The sequence below is a fragment of the Moschus berezovskii genome, chromosome 11 (assembly GCF_049115385.1).
Source record: "Moschus berezovskii isolate FMDL1 chromosome 11, NW_MosBer_1.0, whole genome shotgun sequence".
Taxonomy (NCBI): domain Eukaryota; kingdom Metazoa; phylum Chordata; class Mammalia; order Artiodactyla; family Moschidae; genus Moschus; species Moschus berezovskii.
In genome coordinates this window covers 8,189,765-8,206,712 of record NC_142470.1, presented here as the reverse complement: position 1 = coordinate 8,206,712, position 16,948 = coordinate 8,189,765, and the positions used below count along the sequence as shown (strand labels likewise).

Below are 16,948 nucleotides of genomic sequence, written 5' to 3'. Positions count from 1 at the left end.
CCAGGTGCGCTGATCAGGAGCGGGGAACAGGGAGAGCATGAAAAAATTACAAGTGAGCCTCTATGACAAAAAATCATCCAGAAGATGCTCATTAAGAACACACAGAGCTGGGAGGCTTCCCTGATGGTCCAGTGGCTAAAGCTCCACACTCCCAATGCCGGGGCCTGGGTCTGATCCCTGGTCAGAGAACTAGATTCCATGTGTCGTAACTAAAGAGTTCGAGGGCCGCAACTAAGATCCAGTGCAGTCAAATAAATTTTAAAAAGGAAAAAAATAACACACACACAGGACTGTGTATCCACTCGCCCACCCGCTTCCCCTACTAATGTGGCTTAGAATGGGCTGAGAACTGGCATGTAAAGATGATGGCGCCAAACCCAAAGAGGACACCGTCAAGAGCCCTAGGCTGCGGGTTCTCAAGCCGAGCGGCCCGCTCCACCTGCAAAGGGGCAGGAAGGGACAGTGGCTGAGGGCAGGAGGGCGCTCGGGGCGGGTCTGGCTAAGGTGGGGTGAGGGACTGCAGGGCCACTGTCTTCATGTCTCTCTGACTTGAAATTGAAAAATGAGAAAAGCGTCTGAGGTTAGAAAACACAGTGAAAGTGTTAAGTCGTTCAGTTGTGTCCACCTCTGTGACCCCATGGACTACAGCCCGCCAGGTTCCTCTGTCCATGGAATTCTCCAGGCAAGAATACTGGAGTGGGTAGCCATTCCCTTCTCCAGGGGATCTTCCCAACCCAGGGATCAAATGTGGGTCTCCTACATTGCAGGCAGATACCTTACCGTGTCTGAGCCACCAGGGAAGCCCTGTGAGGTTAGAAGGGCTGGTCAAAAGCCTAAAGGATTTGAATGCCCACCTACCTGATTCAAGGCCTGGGCCAACACTCGCCCTCCTGGCAGGACTAGGCAGCCCCTTGTAACAGACGAAGATGGCCCCGAACCTCCCTCGCCTGGGGTTTCAGGGTTTGAGTCCACGCTGCCAGGGACAGGTAATTACAGAGACAGTTTGCAGGGGAGTTTCGTTTTTAGCTTTAAGATGTACAATTAGACGGCCAAACCCCAGAGAGGCAGGGCGAGGCCTCTCCACCCACCGCAGCCTGCCGGTGGCCCTCGCAGTGACAGAATTCAGCTATTTCTGGGCTGTCCTGAAATAGAGCAGAGCACCCTACCAGGCTGGTGTCTCCCTCAGAGCGCCCCTGGCCCCAGATCCTGACCAGGGCCTCTCTCATGCATCCACAAAGCCTCCCTGTGGGTGCCGGCTCGGTGCCAGGCCTGCGCGGGCAGGGGGTACACAACCAGAGCAGACATCCTCAGGAGCCCCCGGCTCAGTGGGAAGACACACTTACACAAAAGTCAAGTGAAAGTCGCTCAGTCATGTCCGACTCTTTGTGATCCCACGAACTATAGAGTCCATGGAATTCTCCAGGCCAGAATAGTGGAGTGGGTAGCCTTTCCCTTCTCCAGGGGATCTTCCCAACCAACCCAGGTCTCCTGCATTGCAGACAGATTCTTTACCAGTTAAGCCACAGGGAAAGCCCAATTACACAAAAAGTGACTTGACAACTGTTGCCAGCATCCTAGGAAGGGAAGGGGCTGCAAGTGAGCTGAAGAGACCAGGGGCCTGACTGGGTTGGGGGCAGTGACCCCACACCTGGGACTGCAGTGCTGTGGCTGGCTGGACGAAGACGCAGGGAGATGGGCCAGGCAGTGGGAAGAGCCCAGGACCACCCGGAAGGAAGGAGGCGGGGGGGCAGGACCAGGCAGGTGAGGGCGAGGTGCACAAGTGACCCGGAGGCCCGTCGCCGGGAGCCGGCACTGCATCTTTGAAAGGGTGATCCCGCCCACCACGTGGGGCTGTCCGGTGACCCACTGGGCCGTGTCCAGCTCCTTTCTCCTCTGCTCAGCCCGAGGCGGGATGCAAAGAATTCTGCCAATCCAGGGTGGGGGAGGTGTGGTGACTACGTTCATCCAAGCATCTGTCCCCCCGCGTATCAGGGACCGAGAGAAAGGCAGCCGACCACCTTTGCGGTCCCACACAGATGAGGGCACAGGGCATCTCTCGGCCAGCACTGCCTCCCCGGAGCTCACGACAAGAGCTGCACAAAGCAGGACTCTTGTTTGAGAACGTCCTCCTGCCTCCAGGCTCATCTTTAATCAGCAGTAAAACCCAGCCCTCTCATTGAGCCTGTTCTACAGGACACATGTTTCGTATACACGGGCATTGTCTTCTACCACAATCCTAGGAGACATATGCCAGCATTGGTCCCATTTTACAGATGAAGAAACTAAGGTCCAGGGAGGGGCAGAACAAGCCCAACCAAGGCGGGACAGAATACGGTCAGAGGCTGGTCCAGGGCCACCCTTTCACCTCTTCCCTGTGTTGTTGCCCCTCAAAAGCAGGAAGGAAAGTGGACACCTGGGTGGAGCAAATGCTTCTTCCCAGGCTCCCAACAACGGAAAGGCCAGGAAGCGAGACACCATCCTTAGCCTTTCAGATGGAGAAATCTGGGGCTCCCAGCAAGAGACTCCCCCCACAGAGTCGGGGTTCCGTGGTTCCCCAAGGGTGGCTCACTGGTACATCCCTAGCTCCTGGCCCAGACCAGCCTCACTGCCCAGAAAATATAAGATCCCAGAGCTTTAGCACCGCCCCCAGTCTCCATCAAGCAGGTGACAAGGGGTCAGTGCCATGGGGGCTACCTCCTAGCCTCAGGCTGGCTACGGCCCACAGGCTGTCACATCTACAGGGTCCTTGCAGTCAGGGACCAAAGTGGGGCTCCAACCTCAGTCCCTCACCTTCCCAGGCTGGCTGCAAGCATTTGACTGTCTTGTGCCCAGCAGAGAGCTCAACCATGGTCATGGTCTAGGAGTGGGGGTGCCGGGGCCTGGGAGGACAGAGCTTCTTAGACTCGGATCAACACTGAAAAACCCTTGGTTTGTCACAAACCAAGAATCCCAGCCCTGCCAGAACTAGACTCTGTCACGGCAGGGTTTCTCCACTTCAGCACTCCGGACATTGAAACCATTCTGGTTTTGTTTTTGGAGGGTGTCCTGTGCATCACTGGAGAAGGCAGTGGCACCCCACTCCAGTATTCTCGCCTGGAAAATCCCATGGGCGGAGGAGCCTGGTGGGCTGCAGTCCGTGGGGTCGCTAAGAGTCGGACACAACTGAGCAACTTCACTTTCACTTTTCACTTTCATGCACTGGAGAAGGAAATGGCAACCCACTCCAGTGTTCTTAGACTGGAGAATCCCAGGGACGGCAGAGCCTGGTGGGCTGCCATCTATGGGGTCGCACAGAGTTGGACACGACTGAAGTGACTTAGCAGCAGCAGCCTGTGCATCACAGGACATTTAGCGGCATCCTACCACGAGCACAAGTCCAGCTGTGACAACCAAATATGTCCCCAGATACTGTCAACTGTCTGGGGGCAAAGACATCCCCGGTTGAGAACCACTGCTGCAGACCCTGGACTGCACTTTTTGAAAAGATCCCAGGTTAATTCTGAGGCAGGAGTTGGGCACCCGGCTAAGAGAGGGTACATCCATGAGCACAGAGTGGGACCCCAGGGACTCCCGGCCCCCACTGCACTCCTATGTTCCTGGAAGGGCTGGTCCTCCCTTTCTGCCCCTAGGACGAGAGATAAGCAGAGCAAGGCTCCATCACGTGAATCCCTCCCCTACCCCCACCCCTGGCAGTCACTGCATCCCGCCTGCACCTCCCAGCCACTCAGGCTCTGTGATCTCCCATCCTTGGCTAGTTTTGGGAGGAGCAGCGAGTGGTCACAGTGATGTAATCAAGGTTCCCGGCTGATGAAGCCCAGCCTGGGGCCAGGAGAGGCGACAGTCTCATAAGGAAAGGATTTAAATTGACAACATCTGCCTGTGCTTCCCTGAAGAGCGGCAAGTCCAGCCGCCTGGGGAGGGGCCCACCCCAGGGAGCAGACGAGGCGTCCGTCCAGGGGCTGCAGGGTGGTGGAGCCTCCATTCCAGTGACGTGGCCCACGTGGCGGCCAGGCAGCATCTGGCTCCTGCCAGGAATTCAGGGCCGCGCGCGGGGGAAGCAGCTCGTTGTGGTTCTGACACGGCCAGCCCCTCCTCCTGGGATGCAACGAGGCAGCAAGAAGTTCCTAGAAGCCGGGCCACTCTGGCGCAGTGAGAAAGCATTAGGCTCAGGAGGGAGGATTCTGCAGTCTGATGCCCCTGGCCTCGGATCCTGCTGCTCACCAGCCCAGAAACCTTGAGCTGGATCAAAAAAACCCGAAGTGGGGACTTCCCTGGTGGTCCCATGGTTAAGAATCTGCCTTGCAAAGCAGGGGACGTGGGTTCGATCCCTGATCTGGGAACTAAGATCTCACGTGCTGTGGAGCAACTAAGCCCAAGCACCGCAACAAAAGATCCCACATGACCCAGTGTGCGTGCGTGCGTGTGTGCGTGCGTGTGCATGCTCAGTCGTGTCTGATTCTTTGCCACCCCTGGACTGGAGTTCGCTAGGCTCCTCAGTTTATGGGATTTTCCAGGCAAGAATACTGGAGTTGGGCTGCCATTTCCTACTCCAAGAGGATCTTCCCGGCCCAGGGATCGAATCCACATCTCCTGTGTCTTTTGCACTGGCAGGAGGATTCTATACCACTGAGCCACCTGGGAAACCCACACGACCCGACGCAACCAAATAATTAAAACAATTTATAAAACAAAGTGGGCAGGTGCCGGCTTCTCCATTTTACAGACATGGGCACGCTGCCTCCCTGCTTTGCCCTCCAGACTTGCCCGTACCCAGAGGCAGGCTCTGCAGGCAGCTCTGCAGCTCCCAGGTGAACGTGCGGTGATGCGATTCTCAGCAGACGCAACAGGCCACTCCCTCTTGCTCTTAGAGCCCAAGAGGACAGCAGGCTGTTGGAAGGGATTCAAAGTAAACTTGCTGGCTTTGACCCAGGAATGGTCCAAACCCAGGCACCTGGGTGAAGGTGCCCCCCCCACTAAGTGGGGCCCAGCCCAGCTCGTTTCCGGGGTACTCTGCCTTGTGCCAGGGGCTGCTCAAGCATGAACCCTCTGCAGGCATAACCACCACCCACTTCACAGATGAGCAAACGGACACTCAGGGAGTTCACAGGTCACTCAAGAGGCGAGGGATGAACTGCACCCCCAAGCCCTACCTCAGGAGCCAACCCCTATCCCTTGCCATGCAGGATTGCTGGGAAAATGCTCCCAGACAGAAGAGCTGTTCTCAGGAGCATCGTCAATGTTCCTGTGCTTTGCAGGCTGACCCTTCACGAGTTTCAATACTAGAGAAGAGGCAGTCTTGAGACCAGTCTTAGCCTAAAGGAAGCGTGGTCACACGAGGTCAGGGTGCATGATCAGTGGGGCATGACCCTGGGCCAAACCTATCAAGCAAGACCTGCTGGTGTTGGGGACCAAACCTCGTCAGTCCAGGGTGGAAGGGAGAGTGGGGAAATGTTCCTGGAGGAGTTCATGGCAGCTTCCTGCCTACTTATTGGGCGCTGAACTGACAGCTCTCCCTGCCTGACCTCCTGGAGTCCACACCCCAAGCCTGGGAGGTAGGTACCATCGTCCCCACATCACAGTCAGGGAAACTGAGATTCAAGGCACAGAAGCCACCTACCCCAGGTGTGGCCGGGAGATCTGGTCTGAACCCACAGCTGTCTGATCTCAGAATCTCAAACCAGGCCCAGGCCCTAGAAATTCAAAGCAAGAAGCCACAGCTGGGCTAGAGTAGCAACTTTCCCTCCCCTCAGCACCCTCAACTGTAAAAAAAAAAACAGAGCTAAAGGGTCAGCTATGTGCACAGTGGGGGGTTCCCTTCCTGAGCCCCTGAGATCCCCAGCAGGACCATTCACAAGACAAGGGTGCAGGAGGCAGATAGACTGGGATCCAATGCCAGGATCTGCTCCGCACTGGACACATGACCTCTCTGGACTTCAGTCACTGCCCTGTCTCACGGGTTTGCTAAGAGGCTAAATGAGAGAACAGGGCCTGGCACATTCCAGAGTTCACACACACACAAAGGGGGACATGGCCATTACCGTCAGAAGCAACTCAGACAGATGGTCCAGCAGGAAGACCAGGTGTGCAGGGTCCCTGATGGAGGCCCTGGTTCCCCACCCCAGGATATGTATGGACCAGGACATTTCCCCAGACCTTGAACCTGGCTCGGACATCCTGGGAGGTGGACTGGCAGGTAGCCCAGGCATGCTCAGGCCGCTCCTGACTGACTCACACCTGGGTGGTGACTGACTCACCCACCAAAGGGAAGAAACAGGAGGGAGGAATCCCCAACTCTGGAGTCCAGTTCCGTGAAGAGCTGGGCTCCAGTGAGTCACAGGGATGTCCCTGTCCTCTGAGCCTCTACCCAGCCCCAGAGCCTTTCCCGAAATTACCCTCCTCACAACTACTGCAGACACGACACTTCCCCTTCTGGGTCTACATATGGTGAAAATGGAAGGACTTCCCTGGCAGTCCCAGTGGTCAAGACCCTACACTTCCAACGCAGAGGACACGGGTTCAATCCCTGCTCAGGGAGCTAAGATCCCGCATGCTGCACACTGTGACCAAAAAACAGCGAAGAAAACGGAAGGAAGCTTCTATATCCCAGAGTGCAGGCGTCCTGGAGGCAGGGCCTGTTTCACTCAATGATGCTTCTCACGTCCTAAGGATGGCACCTGGCACAGGGGAGGCACTCAGTAGGTCTCTGATGACTAGATCAGTGACATCCACAGTCTGGCTCCCAATAAAGAGTCCCAGACCCTTCTTGCGCTGAGATTTCCACCTCCAGGAAAGCAGCCTCCAGCTGTGGTCAGGAGACGGACGCTAGCTTTCGGTGGTCATCGAGGGGTCAGAGGTCATCACCACCTCTGGATCTGCCCCCAGGTGGTCCCACTGCTCCTGGTCCCTGGGTCAGGCCTCCTTTAGAATTCAGGGGCAATACCCAGTCAAAGGCCCACCCCCAGAGAAGACAGGGGTCAGGGCCAGAGCTCAGCACTTCCGGAAGAGCTGATGTATCTAATGGTCCTCTCCTGGCTCAGGGGCGCTGGGTCAGGGGCCATGGCTGTCTCCGCCACTGCTGGGCCCAGTGCCCAGGGCAGGAGCCTGGCTCTAATCGCAAATGTTTGCTGAAGGGGGTGAAGCACAGGAAGAGAGAAAGAGAAACAATTAAGGGGAGAGAGGGAGCAAGGTGAACCCTCCCTTCCTGCTCCCACCCCTGGATCGCCTCCAGTAACGGCCCTGGACAGCCACCACTGCCAGCCTTTCCAGGGCCCGGACTCAGTGCCGGGGTCTCTGCTGGGTACGTAATGGGGACAGCGGAGGGTGGCTGACCCACTGAATCCAAGCGCCAGGAAGGAGCTCACCACCCCATTTCACAGAGGAGGAAAGCAAGGCTCAGAGAGATCCGGTGGTCTGGCAGCCTTGGGAGCCCACCCTCCATCTGAACCGCCAAGGCCCACGCCTAGCCGACCCTGCCAGGGTTTGCAAGAGGCGGAAGGAAAAACCCCCAGCCAGAGAAGACTGTTGGCAGCTGCGAGGAGGAGCTATGGCTCATAACTGATGCTTATCAGGCTCGGGCAGGGATGGTTCAGGCCACCCAGCCAGAAAGACCCTGGAAAGACCCGAGGATCCCCCACACACCCCCGCCAGGCTCACAGGTGCCCGGCCTGATCAAAAGGGTGGGCGTGTCCAGGCTGTTTCTCAACACAGACACGTGCACACGCCGGGGCACGGCTGGCAGGCTCTCACAGCAGTCCTGTGTAACCAGCCGCCTAAGAAGCAGGACTTCACAGGTTCCGGAAGTCCCCTCCAGACATGACCTCCCCCCCACAACCCAAGCCAGCATCATCCTGACTCCTATCAGGATAGGTGGTTTTAATCAGAATGCTTTTGAACTTTATATAACCAGCCCGGCCCGGCACGCTCTTAAGAGTCTGGCTTCCTTCCCTCAGTGTTGTTTGCTGCGCTATCCTTGTTGTGAGTGGCAACGGCTGCTGCGTGGCCGGCTGGGAGTTTGGTTTTTAATCATTGCATGATGACAGAGGTGGGAAACCACTCCTAACAGCTGATGGCCACCTCCCCTCCTGCCACCTGGAGTCCCAAGAGGTCAAGCCCATGGCTTCCCCTGGGGGTTCTAAAATACAACTCTGATTCACGTCTTTCCGTGGCCCCTTGCCCATGGCTCCCCAGACTCCCAAGTCCAGCATCCCGCCTGGGGCAGGGCACAGCAGGGGGCAGGGGGCAGTAACCCCAGAAGGCAGCACGGGCCCCTGCACACACAGAAGGTGCTCAGGAACTCGTCCTGGAGGCCTGGGGATGGGGGTGCTCTCGCAGAGGAAGTGGTAGGAGGTAAGGGCGCCTTTGCGTGCGAGAAGGATCCAGACTTCTGCCTTCCCCGGCGGCCTCCCAGGCGCCAGGCGTGCACCACCTCCCCTCTTGGCAGGTTTAGTCTGGTTTCAGCTGCCCCGTGCCTGGCCCTGTGCTGGGCAGGTAAGCCCTGATCTAGGAAGCCCTCCCGCCGCCTTCCTGAGCACCCCCTGCCCCACTGGATGGAGGAGAAAGCCCAGACTGAGCGGACAAGGCTGTTGGCTGTGCTTACAGAGTCAGAGGGTAGTTGCCAAGGTCCAAGGGCAGACACCGGGGCAGGGACCAGCCTCCACCTCCTCCCCACCCCACTAGGAGCAGCCCCCATCTCCACACCCAACACAACCCACCGGTGCCCCCAGCTGCCTCTCAATCGCAGCCTCTGAGCCCCAAGGCGGTGCCCAGCTGCCCGGGAGGCGGCGAGGGCTGCTCCTGATACATACTGATACCCCTGGCACCAGGGTGGGGAGGGCCTGGGCTCAGGCAGCTGGCGGTGACTGGCACTTGGTCCATCACCATCAGCGCCCACACTGGTTCAGGGCCAAGGGAGAAATGTCCCAGGCCCCACAAGTGCCTGCCCTTGGCATGAGGCCCCATGACTAAGATGCAACAGAGGCCATGCCAAGTCTGGGGCTGGAGCTAAGAGGCATGGCCCACCAGGGGGCACAAGGCCAAAAGTGGGGCCAGGGAAGGCCTTGCAGGGGAGGGGGCTTGTGGGCTGAGCAGGAGTTCAGCCCTGTAAAGCGGGGAAATGGAGTCTGCGGACAGGACAGCTGCAGAAGCAGACAACTAAAGGAGTAAGGGGGGTGAAGTCAGGCAGCCCGGGGGCCTCCCACCTCCCAGGGACCCTGGCATTGCCCCCCGTTGCCCGGGCCCCGGCAGTCTGCCCTCTACCTCGGGCGGGAAGCAATCTTCTGTCTCCCAGCAAGGGTCCCACAACTGACTGTGCGGGAGGTCCCCTCCCTCCTTCTGCACTTCCTGTGTAGAAGCCCCCACAACCCCCTAGCCCAGCCCAACCCAGGGGAGCACTCCGGCTCTCCCTGGCTTGGAGCCAAGCCCCCCAAGACAGAGCTGGTTCAAGCCAGCAAAGGCGAGAAAGTACAGAGACCCCATACTGAGGATCCTGAGTTCCAGGGTGAGGCCCAGCTTCTTAGACACTCGGGAGCTCACCAGCTCCCAGCCCTCCAGAAGGAACTTCTCCCCACACTACCCCTAGAATCCTGAGACAGAGACAGCACCGCAGTCAGTCCTGGCCCCCAGGGCAGTTCCCCAGCCAGAGGGACAACTGAGGTGGCTCCATCCATCCCACCGCCTTGACTCAGCTGGGGACGAGCTGGACCTGACGGGCATTATCTCACCACGTCCTCCCAAGAACACTGTGAGCAGGCACCAGCAGCTCCTGAGGCTGGGGGGCTGAGGCCCGTGCCCAAGGTCGAACAGGCAACAAGAAGCAGAGGAGGACGGGTATGTCCTCCCCAGGCCTGTCGGCGGGGATAAGCCTCCAGCCCGACCAAACAGGCAGTGCGTCCTCCAGCAGGGCTCCTTCCTCCCAACAGTGGGCTGGCTACTCCCCATTGACATCTGGGCAGATGGGGCGGGGGTTGCAGATGGTTCCAGGCCTGCATCTGAGAGCTGTCTGTTCCAAGCCTGGGCACCAAAAGCAGCTCAGAGAAGAGGCTGAGGGTTTGCAACAACTGCCCCAAGCAGACACCAAGGCCAGGCCGTGGACTGGGCGACTTTAGGCCTCACCAAGGCCACCAATGGCATAGTGTGCGACCTCACGGAGAGCCGGAAGGCCTGGGGGCGGGGGGGACAGCCCTGGGGTCACAGAGCACACTGAGGCCCGGGGGCAGGTCTGGTGACCCCAGAACCCCCAGCACTTGCCAGGCAAGGTGGATAATGAAGAGTGAAAGCCCTTGTCTGCAGCCCCCATCACTTTCAGGTCTTGTTCTAAGTGAATCTGACGTCTCTCCCCTGCTCAGACCTTCCAGGGCTGTGTGATGAGATGAGGATAAATCTATATTGGTTGCCATGGGTGATACACCACTCATTTCAGAAGCAGGCTAGCGACTGCAGGGTCACCAGACTGCACACAGCGAGTCCCCAAGCTCCCAGGATCCATGGGCAGATACGCCAGCAGCCCAGCAGGGCTTTCAGAACGCAAGTCAGGACTTCCAAGTACTGAGCCAGCAGAGTTTAAAGCCTCTCCAGGCCCTCAGACACACGGTGTGGACACTGCTGCGAACCCCAGGCCAGAGTGGTTCCCAGAACTGAGCTCAATGTGAGGAACAGGCCTCGGGGAACAGCCCTGGCTCCACAGGGCCGAATCACCTCGGATCAGGGCTCTGCCACTGCCAGGCTGGCAGGCAGGCATGTGGCCGGGGTTGCCAGGGTGGCACCTGCCAATGGTGTGGCCAGCTGGCGGCAGAGGCCGGGCCCCAGGAGCAGACACCAAGGCCAGGCAACAGGCTGGATGGCTTCAGGCCTCACCAAGTGCACCAGCCACAGTCTGACCCCAAGGGAGCCCACAACTGGCCTGACGCCACGACCTGGCTGCCAGCAAGACGTCTTGCTACCAGTGCCCGCCTCCTCAGGCCCCAGCTTGCCCACGGAAGGCCTCCCACAGGGGCCCTGGGGACCAGATCACCACCAGGGACCCAAGGGCATGAGAAGGGGTCAGGAGGAGCCCAGAGCAGGCAGCCCACGGAAGAGGCAGCTTGGGTCAGATGCTGCCATGTGACACTGTCACCAGATGCATTGATTTAAAAGATTTTTTTTTTCCTTTTTATGCTGTCAAAACCTGTTAGATCCCTGTATAGGGCAACAAAACCCCAGCATAAGCTCCACGAGGGCAAGGACCATGTCCAGCCTGAGGTGGGTGCCCAGTCGACATCTGTCAAGCAGATGACCGAAGGCTTCCCGAGTTGGTCCTGGGAAGACCCTTCCCAGGTATGCCTGGCTGTGAAGTCTCTGTGAGGCCCCAGGTGCACTGCCCCCCACCCCCCGACCATGGGGAGCTCCCCACGAGTTGGGCTTTCTGTTCCTGGTCACCTCTGGAAGTCCGGGTCCAAGAAGGTGCTCAGTAAATGCGGAGTAGGGACCCGGGCCTGCCGGCCTCCTCCTCCGCCCTCCCCAACCGGTCTGTGAAAGGAAGTGGTGGCCCCGCCTACCTCGGGGTCCCATTGCACCCCCACATCCCTGTCCCCTTGGGCCCAAGAGACAGAACCGTGGGTTCATCTCCAGACCAAGATGTGCGGGAGAGCCGGCTGTGCGGGAGAGCCGGCCGTGCGGGCCAGCAGGTTCGAGAGGCGTCTGCGGCCTTTTCTACGGAGGGAGGGCGAGGCCCCAGCAAGCCCAAAGTGTGTGTGTAAAAGACATGGCTTTCCCAGGCCCGCGGCCTCCAGCTACAGAGCTGACCTGTCTGCGGCTCTTCTTCAGACCCCTCCAAATCCCAAGCAACCCTCAGAGGGCTCCCATCCCGGCCTGCTCACAGCCAGACCTGCGGAAGGAAGGCAGTGTCTGTCTTGCGAGCAGGCATGCCCCCTTTCAAAAGGTTGCCCCAGTGAAAACCCCACTGAAGAAACCACTGAAAACGGAAAGCAGCACAGAAGAAAGCACAAGGTGGGAGCCGCCCAAGTCACGTGTCTGTTTCTCAGACAGCCTGGCACTAAGTCCAGAGCAGGAAGAGCCCCTTGTCTCTCCCTGGCCCAGCCTGCCCCTTCATGCCAAGAGGGGCTCTGAGGCACCCGGGGCAGAGGTCAGGGCCAACCAGAGCTGTGCCATGAGCTCCTCCTACGAGGTGACCCTGAACGAGTGACTTCTCTGCCCCCAGCCTCAGTTTCCCCATCCACTGGCCCAGGAGGCTCGCTCTGCCTGTGCCCTCTGCAGAGATCTTGCTGTCCGGCAGATCCACACCTCCCTTTCGTCCCCTCCCACCACCAGCCACATGCACGGGGCAGGCCACAGGCCCAGTGCCAGCTGGGCGCAGAGACCTCTCAGGATGTTTGGGATTCCTCCAGCCTGAAAGACAGATTGGCTCAAGGCTGGAAGCCTGCGCCTGGCCTGCCCTGGGGAGACCACGACCTGGCCCATGGCTTCCCGGCTCACAAGACTTGGCTGGGACACGTCCCTCCTGGGACCCCTGGGAAAGCCTCCCAGATGCCATTCGGATGCATCTGCTTAGAAGGCCTCTGGGCAGAGACCTTGGCAAATGCCCACTGTGCCCCAGTGCCAGCCCGCGCCTGGCACTGAGTTCACAGCAGTGACGTCGGCCCCATCACCACCTGCAGCCCTGAGGCCCCTTTTCCTCAGATCTCACCAGATCGAGCCCAGTGCCTTGAAGCGATCCCAATCTGGATTTCCCTGTTGCACCTAGCCCACGGGAAAGAACCTCCTTCCATGGTCTGGGGACATCACACAGGGCTGCAGCTGCTTCTGGCCCTCGGCCACCAAGGCAGGGTGGGGCCTTGGACCTGCCTACCTTTAAATCACAGCTCTGCCAGTCCCCAGCGAGGTGATGCGGGTCTACCACTTTAGGTCTCTTGACCCCAATTTCCTCATCAGCTCAGGGGTGGGGTTTAAGGACTCAGCAGATCACACATTTTACACGTTTAGTGGGTCCCTGACATCTCACAGTGGGCAATCGAAGGCAGCTTAAACCCTAATGATAAAATGGTTATTTTTGCAATTTCATTTCTAGCCAGGTGACCCCTCTGGATGGCCGAGAGGATTAACAGACACTCTGTGTACAAAAACACTCGGCATGGCACCTGGCACACAGCACAGAACCTGGTAACCGTGAGGATCACGGTTCGTAAGGAGGCCTCAGAGAAGTGAGGTTGGGGAAACAGTGCGACAAACCACCTGCTCTACCTGCTCAAATTGGGTCAGGCTGGAGCTGTGTACCCAGCTGTTGCCATGGCACCCAACACACAGGGAAACACTCTAAGCTAGGAGGGTGGTTGCTGCAGGAGTGGGGCCTCGGGCCTGCTTTGCTCAGACACCTCCCATGCTGCCACTGCCCCCACTGTCTGGACCACATCAGGGATCCCCAAGGTTGGGGCAGTACGCCGATCACCTAAGCAGGTCTCATACCCCTGACCCTACCCCAACTCCAAAACAACGGGGCTTTGGCCTTCTGGGTGTATGTGGTGGGGGGGGGGGGGGCGCTGTGAGGAGGGGCTCCCAGGCTGCAGACCAGGGTGTGTGGAAGGGGAGTGGATGGGTAGGAACCTAGGAACCCTCATCTCCTGGGAAAAGGCCAAAGCACCTCTAAGCAGCCTCGGGTCCCAACATGTCTGTTCCCTCCAGCCACACTTGCCCAGGAGCGAACAGGTACCCAGAGCCCACTTCGTGCCTAGCTGTGTGGGGTTCAGTGCCAGCTCTTCCCTCCTCATCCCACTAGGCTTTCATCCAGGGTGAGGGTTGGCAAAGGCTGTCGAGGCTCAGTCGGGTTTAGGGAATCCATGGCCCGTGGCCAAGAGGGAAGAAGGGGAGAGAGAGGAGAAATCCAGATGCTGCGAGCTGAGATCTGGAACTTTTCAGACTTTCCCGCATGAGGGGGCAGGCATGGGGCAATGGAAAGGCTGACAGGTAGGGTGGCAGGGGCCCCAGGGCCTGGGAAGCCCAGCTGAGACTTTAGCATGGGGATGAATACTGACTCCTCAGTAGAATCCAAGACCCTGCCCCCAACCCTCAGCTCAGATGACAGCCCCCCTCACTGCTGACTCCAGCTGGTACCCCCAAGATCTAGGAGGGGCCTCGACCCCTCTACCATAGTAACCGCAGTGGCTCCAACGATTTGCCTGGCCAGACATGGTACATACATTATCCATTCCCCATCACAGCTGTAGCAGTGGATATGACCTCCCATTGCACAGAAAAAGAAACTTAAGGCACAAAAGTAGAACACTGTAGTGGCTAAAAGCACATCTTGAGTTTGAATCTGGCCTCTGCTGCCATAACACAGGCAAATCACTCCCTCTCAGAGCCTCAGTTTCCACCTCTATAAAATGGGAATAATCTTACAGGGCAACCCCCGCCAACCTCCATTCTGCTCCATGGCATAATCAAAGGGTTAAGTGAGAGGTACTAGTAAAACAGGGTGCAAAAGACCAATAACTTAACTTGCTAGTCCCTGGAATCAGAGAGGTTAGGTAACTTGCCCTAGGTCACCCAGCCAGTGAGGGGCCGACACCCCAGGCCCCAGCTCTGAGCATAGCCCTTTACCAGAAAGGTTGGGCTGCTCTGTGTGTGGCCGGCGGGATCACAGGCTCCCACCCCCACAGCAAAGGGCAGCCCTTGTCTGAATTCCTCAGATAAGCAGCTCCCAGCCCAGCAAGTGGGCCCAAGTGCACAGAGATGGTGCGCTCCACCCGGTTCCACACTGGAGATTCCTGAATCTGGGATAGGCTGTAGGCCTCCTCTCCTCCCAGCGGAATGCTGGACCACCAGATTCATCCAATAGGTCTCCAAACAGGCAGAGTTCAGTCAACAACTGCCTCCTGTGGGGTCCCTGGCAGACCACTTACTTCCTCCTTTGGGGGCCTCAATTTCTCCATCTGTAACAGGCAACCCCATTTCACAACTATGGGGCAGCCCCAGCTAACTGGGCTTATGAGGCCCGAGGAGCCAAGGGGCAGCCCAGCGAGGGGAACCAATGAATCACAGGCCCTGGGTCAGGCCCTGGACTGCGTTCTCTCTGCTGAAACTTCTCCACAACTGGGACTGAGAGACCTGTACTGGGCCCAGAAAGTGGCCAAGCTGAGACTCCAACTCCCATCTGTCACACTCCAGGACGAGGTGACCCAGGGAGGGGGGATGCCAGGCAGTGGGCGCAGCTCGGGAACTCGGGCCGCTCTCAGCAATGAGCTGGGCGGCTGGGACTGCAGGATGGGGAATAACACAAAACTAAACTTGACCGAGCTTCTTTCTTTCAGCGAGGGCAGCAGCCTTCATGACAAGGGCATTTACAATGCAAAGCAGTCCAGCTCCAGCCAAAAGAGGACGGTCACTCAGAGGGAGCTGGGCAGGTCAAAATCCAGCCCCCATCCTCCAGCCAGACCCAGAGTGCCCAGGGACCGGACCTTCCTGGGTGTCGGGGAGTGCCAGGGAACCTGTGGCTGGCCCGAGCTCTAAATCATATGACAGCCTGAGCGGCCAGCTGGGTGCAAGATGCCCTGGAATACTGTCCCCTTCTCAGCCCTTTAAGGCCAAATTCCGCTGGGCTCTGCCTGCAAGTATGCAGAATGGGCCTACTGTGGGCTGTGGGTGTGCAAGGCCCCGAGAGGGGGCTGAAAGAACAGACCCCCCCCCCAGGTATCCATCTGGTAACCTGCAGGAGGGTGCCCCGCACCCTGCCAACTTCCCTCAGGCCCAGACCTCCCAGATCACTCAGTTCTGCCTTGTGCAAACCTGCCCCAGACACGCATAATCTCCAGGACTCCTCTGGGCCCCAAGGGGCACTTCCACACCTGCCAAGTGGCTAGATCTCGCTCCTCAAACCCCGCTCTGCAAAGCTATTTGCGCCCACCCCGCACGCAGGCAGGACTGCTCCAGCTCCTACCTTGACGACAAGCTGACAAAGTCCCCGCCATCCAGCAGCCGGACCTTGCAGAAGAGAACCCCATTCACGAAGGGGACTGCAGTCAGCTCCTCCAGGGTAAAAGTGGTTTGGAATTTGAATTTCTTCTTCTTCATCAAGAAAGCCATGAGCGAGTTCCCTGAGTCTGAAGCCCCGAAGGCAAAAAAAAAAAAAAAAAAAAGCGGGGGGAGCCAGAAATCCCCAGGATTCTTTTCCCTACCACCACACCCCCTCCTCAAAACACCAGAGCCGGATCCCGCCCAGATGGTGGCTGAGGCAGCAGAGCGGATGGGGAGCTGAGTCCGGAGGGCCCGGGTCCGGACGACCAGTCCAGTTCGCAGGCCTGCAGGCTTCACCCTCGGGGAGCTGGGGCTTGGACGGGTTCCGAGTGGCCGGGGGCTTCACCGGCCATGTAAACATTGGGGCACGGTCCAGGAGTCAAGGGCAGGGGTGGCGGGCGGCGCGCGAGCGGCCGGGCTGGCGGACAGCATCCCGAGAGCTGCGGTCCCCGGAGAGCTCACGCCGCGCGACCAGGCGCGGCGGGCGGACCGGTGAGACTGAAGGCGAAGGGCGGCCGGGTTGAGGGCCGAGGGCGGCTCCGCCCCCGCCCCGCTGGCGGCCGGGGGTGGCGCCCACGCCGCGCCCACGCCCCCGCACCTGGGTGCCAGGCAGCGGCGCAGGTGAGTCCGGGGAGGCCGAGGGCACCCCCAGGGGGCGGCCGAGAGCGCTGCGGGGGGCGGGGAGGCCCCTCTCTCCGGGAGGTGCTTCTGGGACCTCCGGGTCGGGAACGTCCGGCCACGGCCCCCTCCCGGCAGGCAGCCGGCCGGGCTCCAGGCAGCAGGGGCGCCGCCTTCTCGTTGGTCCTGGGTCCCGCGCCGCGGTCCCCGGCGGAGCTGAAGCGCCCTTCCGGCCGGCCGGTGGCGCCCGCCTCACCCGCCGCCTCTGGCCGGCACCCCGCGAACAGGAGCGCCGCCGCCCGCGCTCCCAACACCGCCTCCCGAGCCT

At 59.3% G+C, this 16,948-nt stretch overlaps 1 protein-coding gene across 2 annotated transcripts in view; it reads right to left on the bottom strand.

Moving 5' to 3' along the window:
- The window catches only part of EEIG1 (estrogen-induced osteoclastogenesis regulator 1), a 35,140-nt gene extending 18,838 nt beyond the window's left edge, over positions 1–16,302 (bottom strand). The window contains exon 1 of one of the 2 annotated variants that reach the window (XM_055399865.2): positions 15,926–16,302. In XM_055399865.2, coding sequence (XP_055255840.1) covers positions 15,926–16,071 — 146 coding nt within the window. In that variant the 5' untranslated portion in view covers positions 16,072–16,302. The remainder of the gene's footprint in view (positions 1–15,925) is intronic. The other variant, XM_055399867.2, reaches the window with a different exon arrangement.
- Between the last annotated feature and the right edge of the window lie 646 nt (positions 16,303–16,948).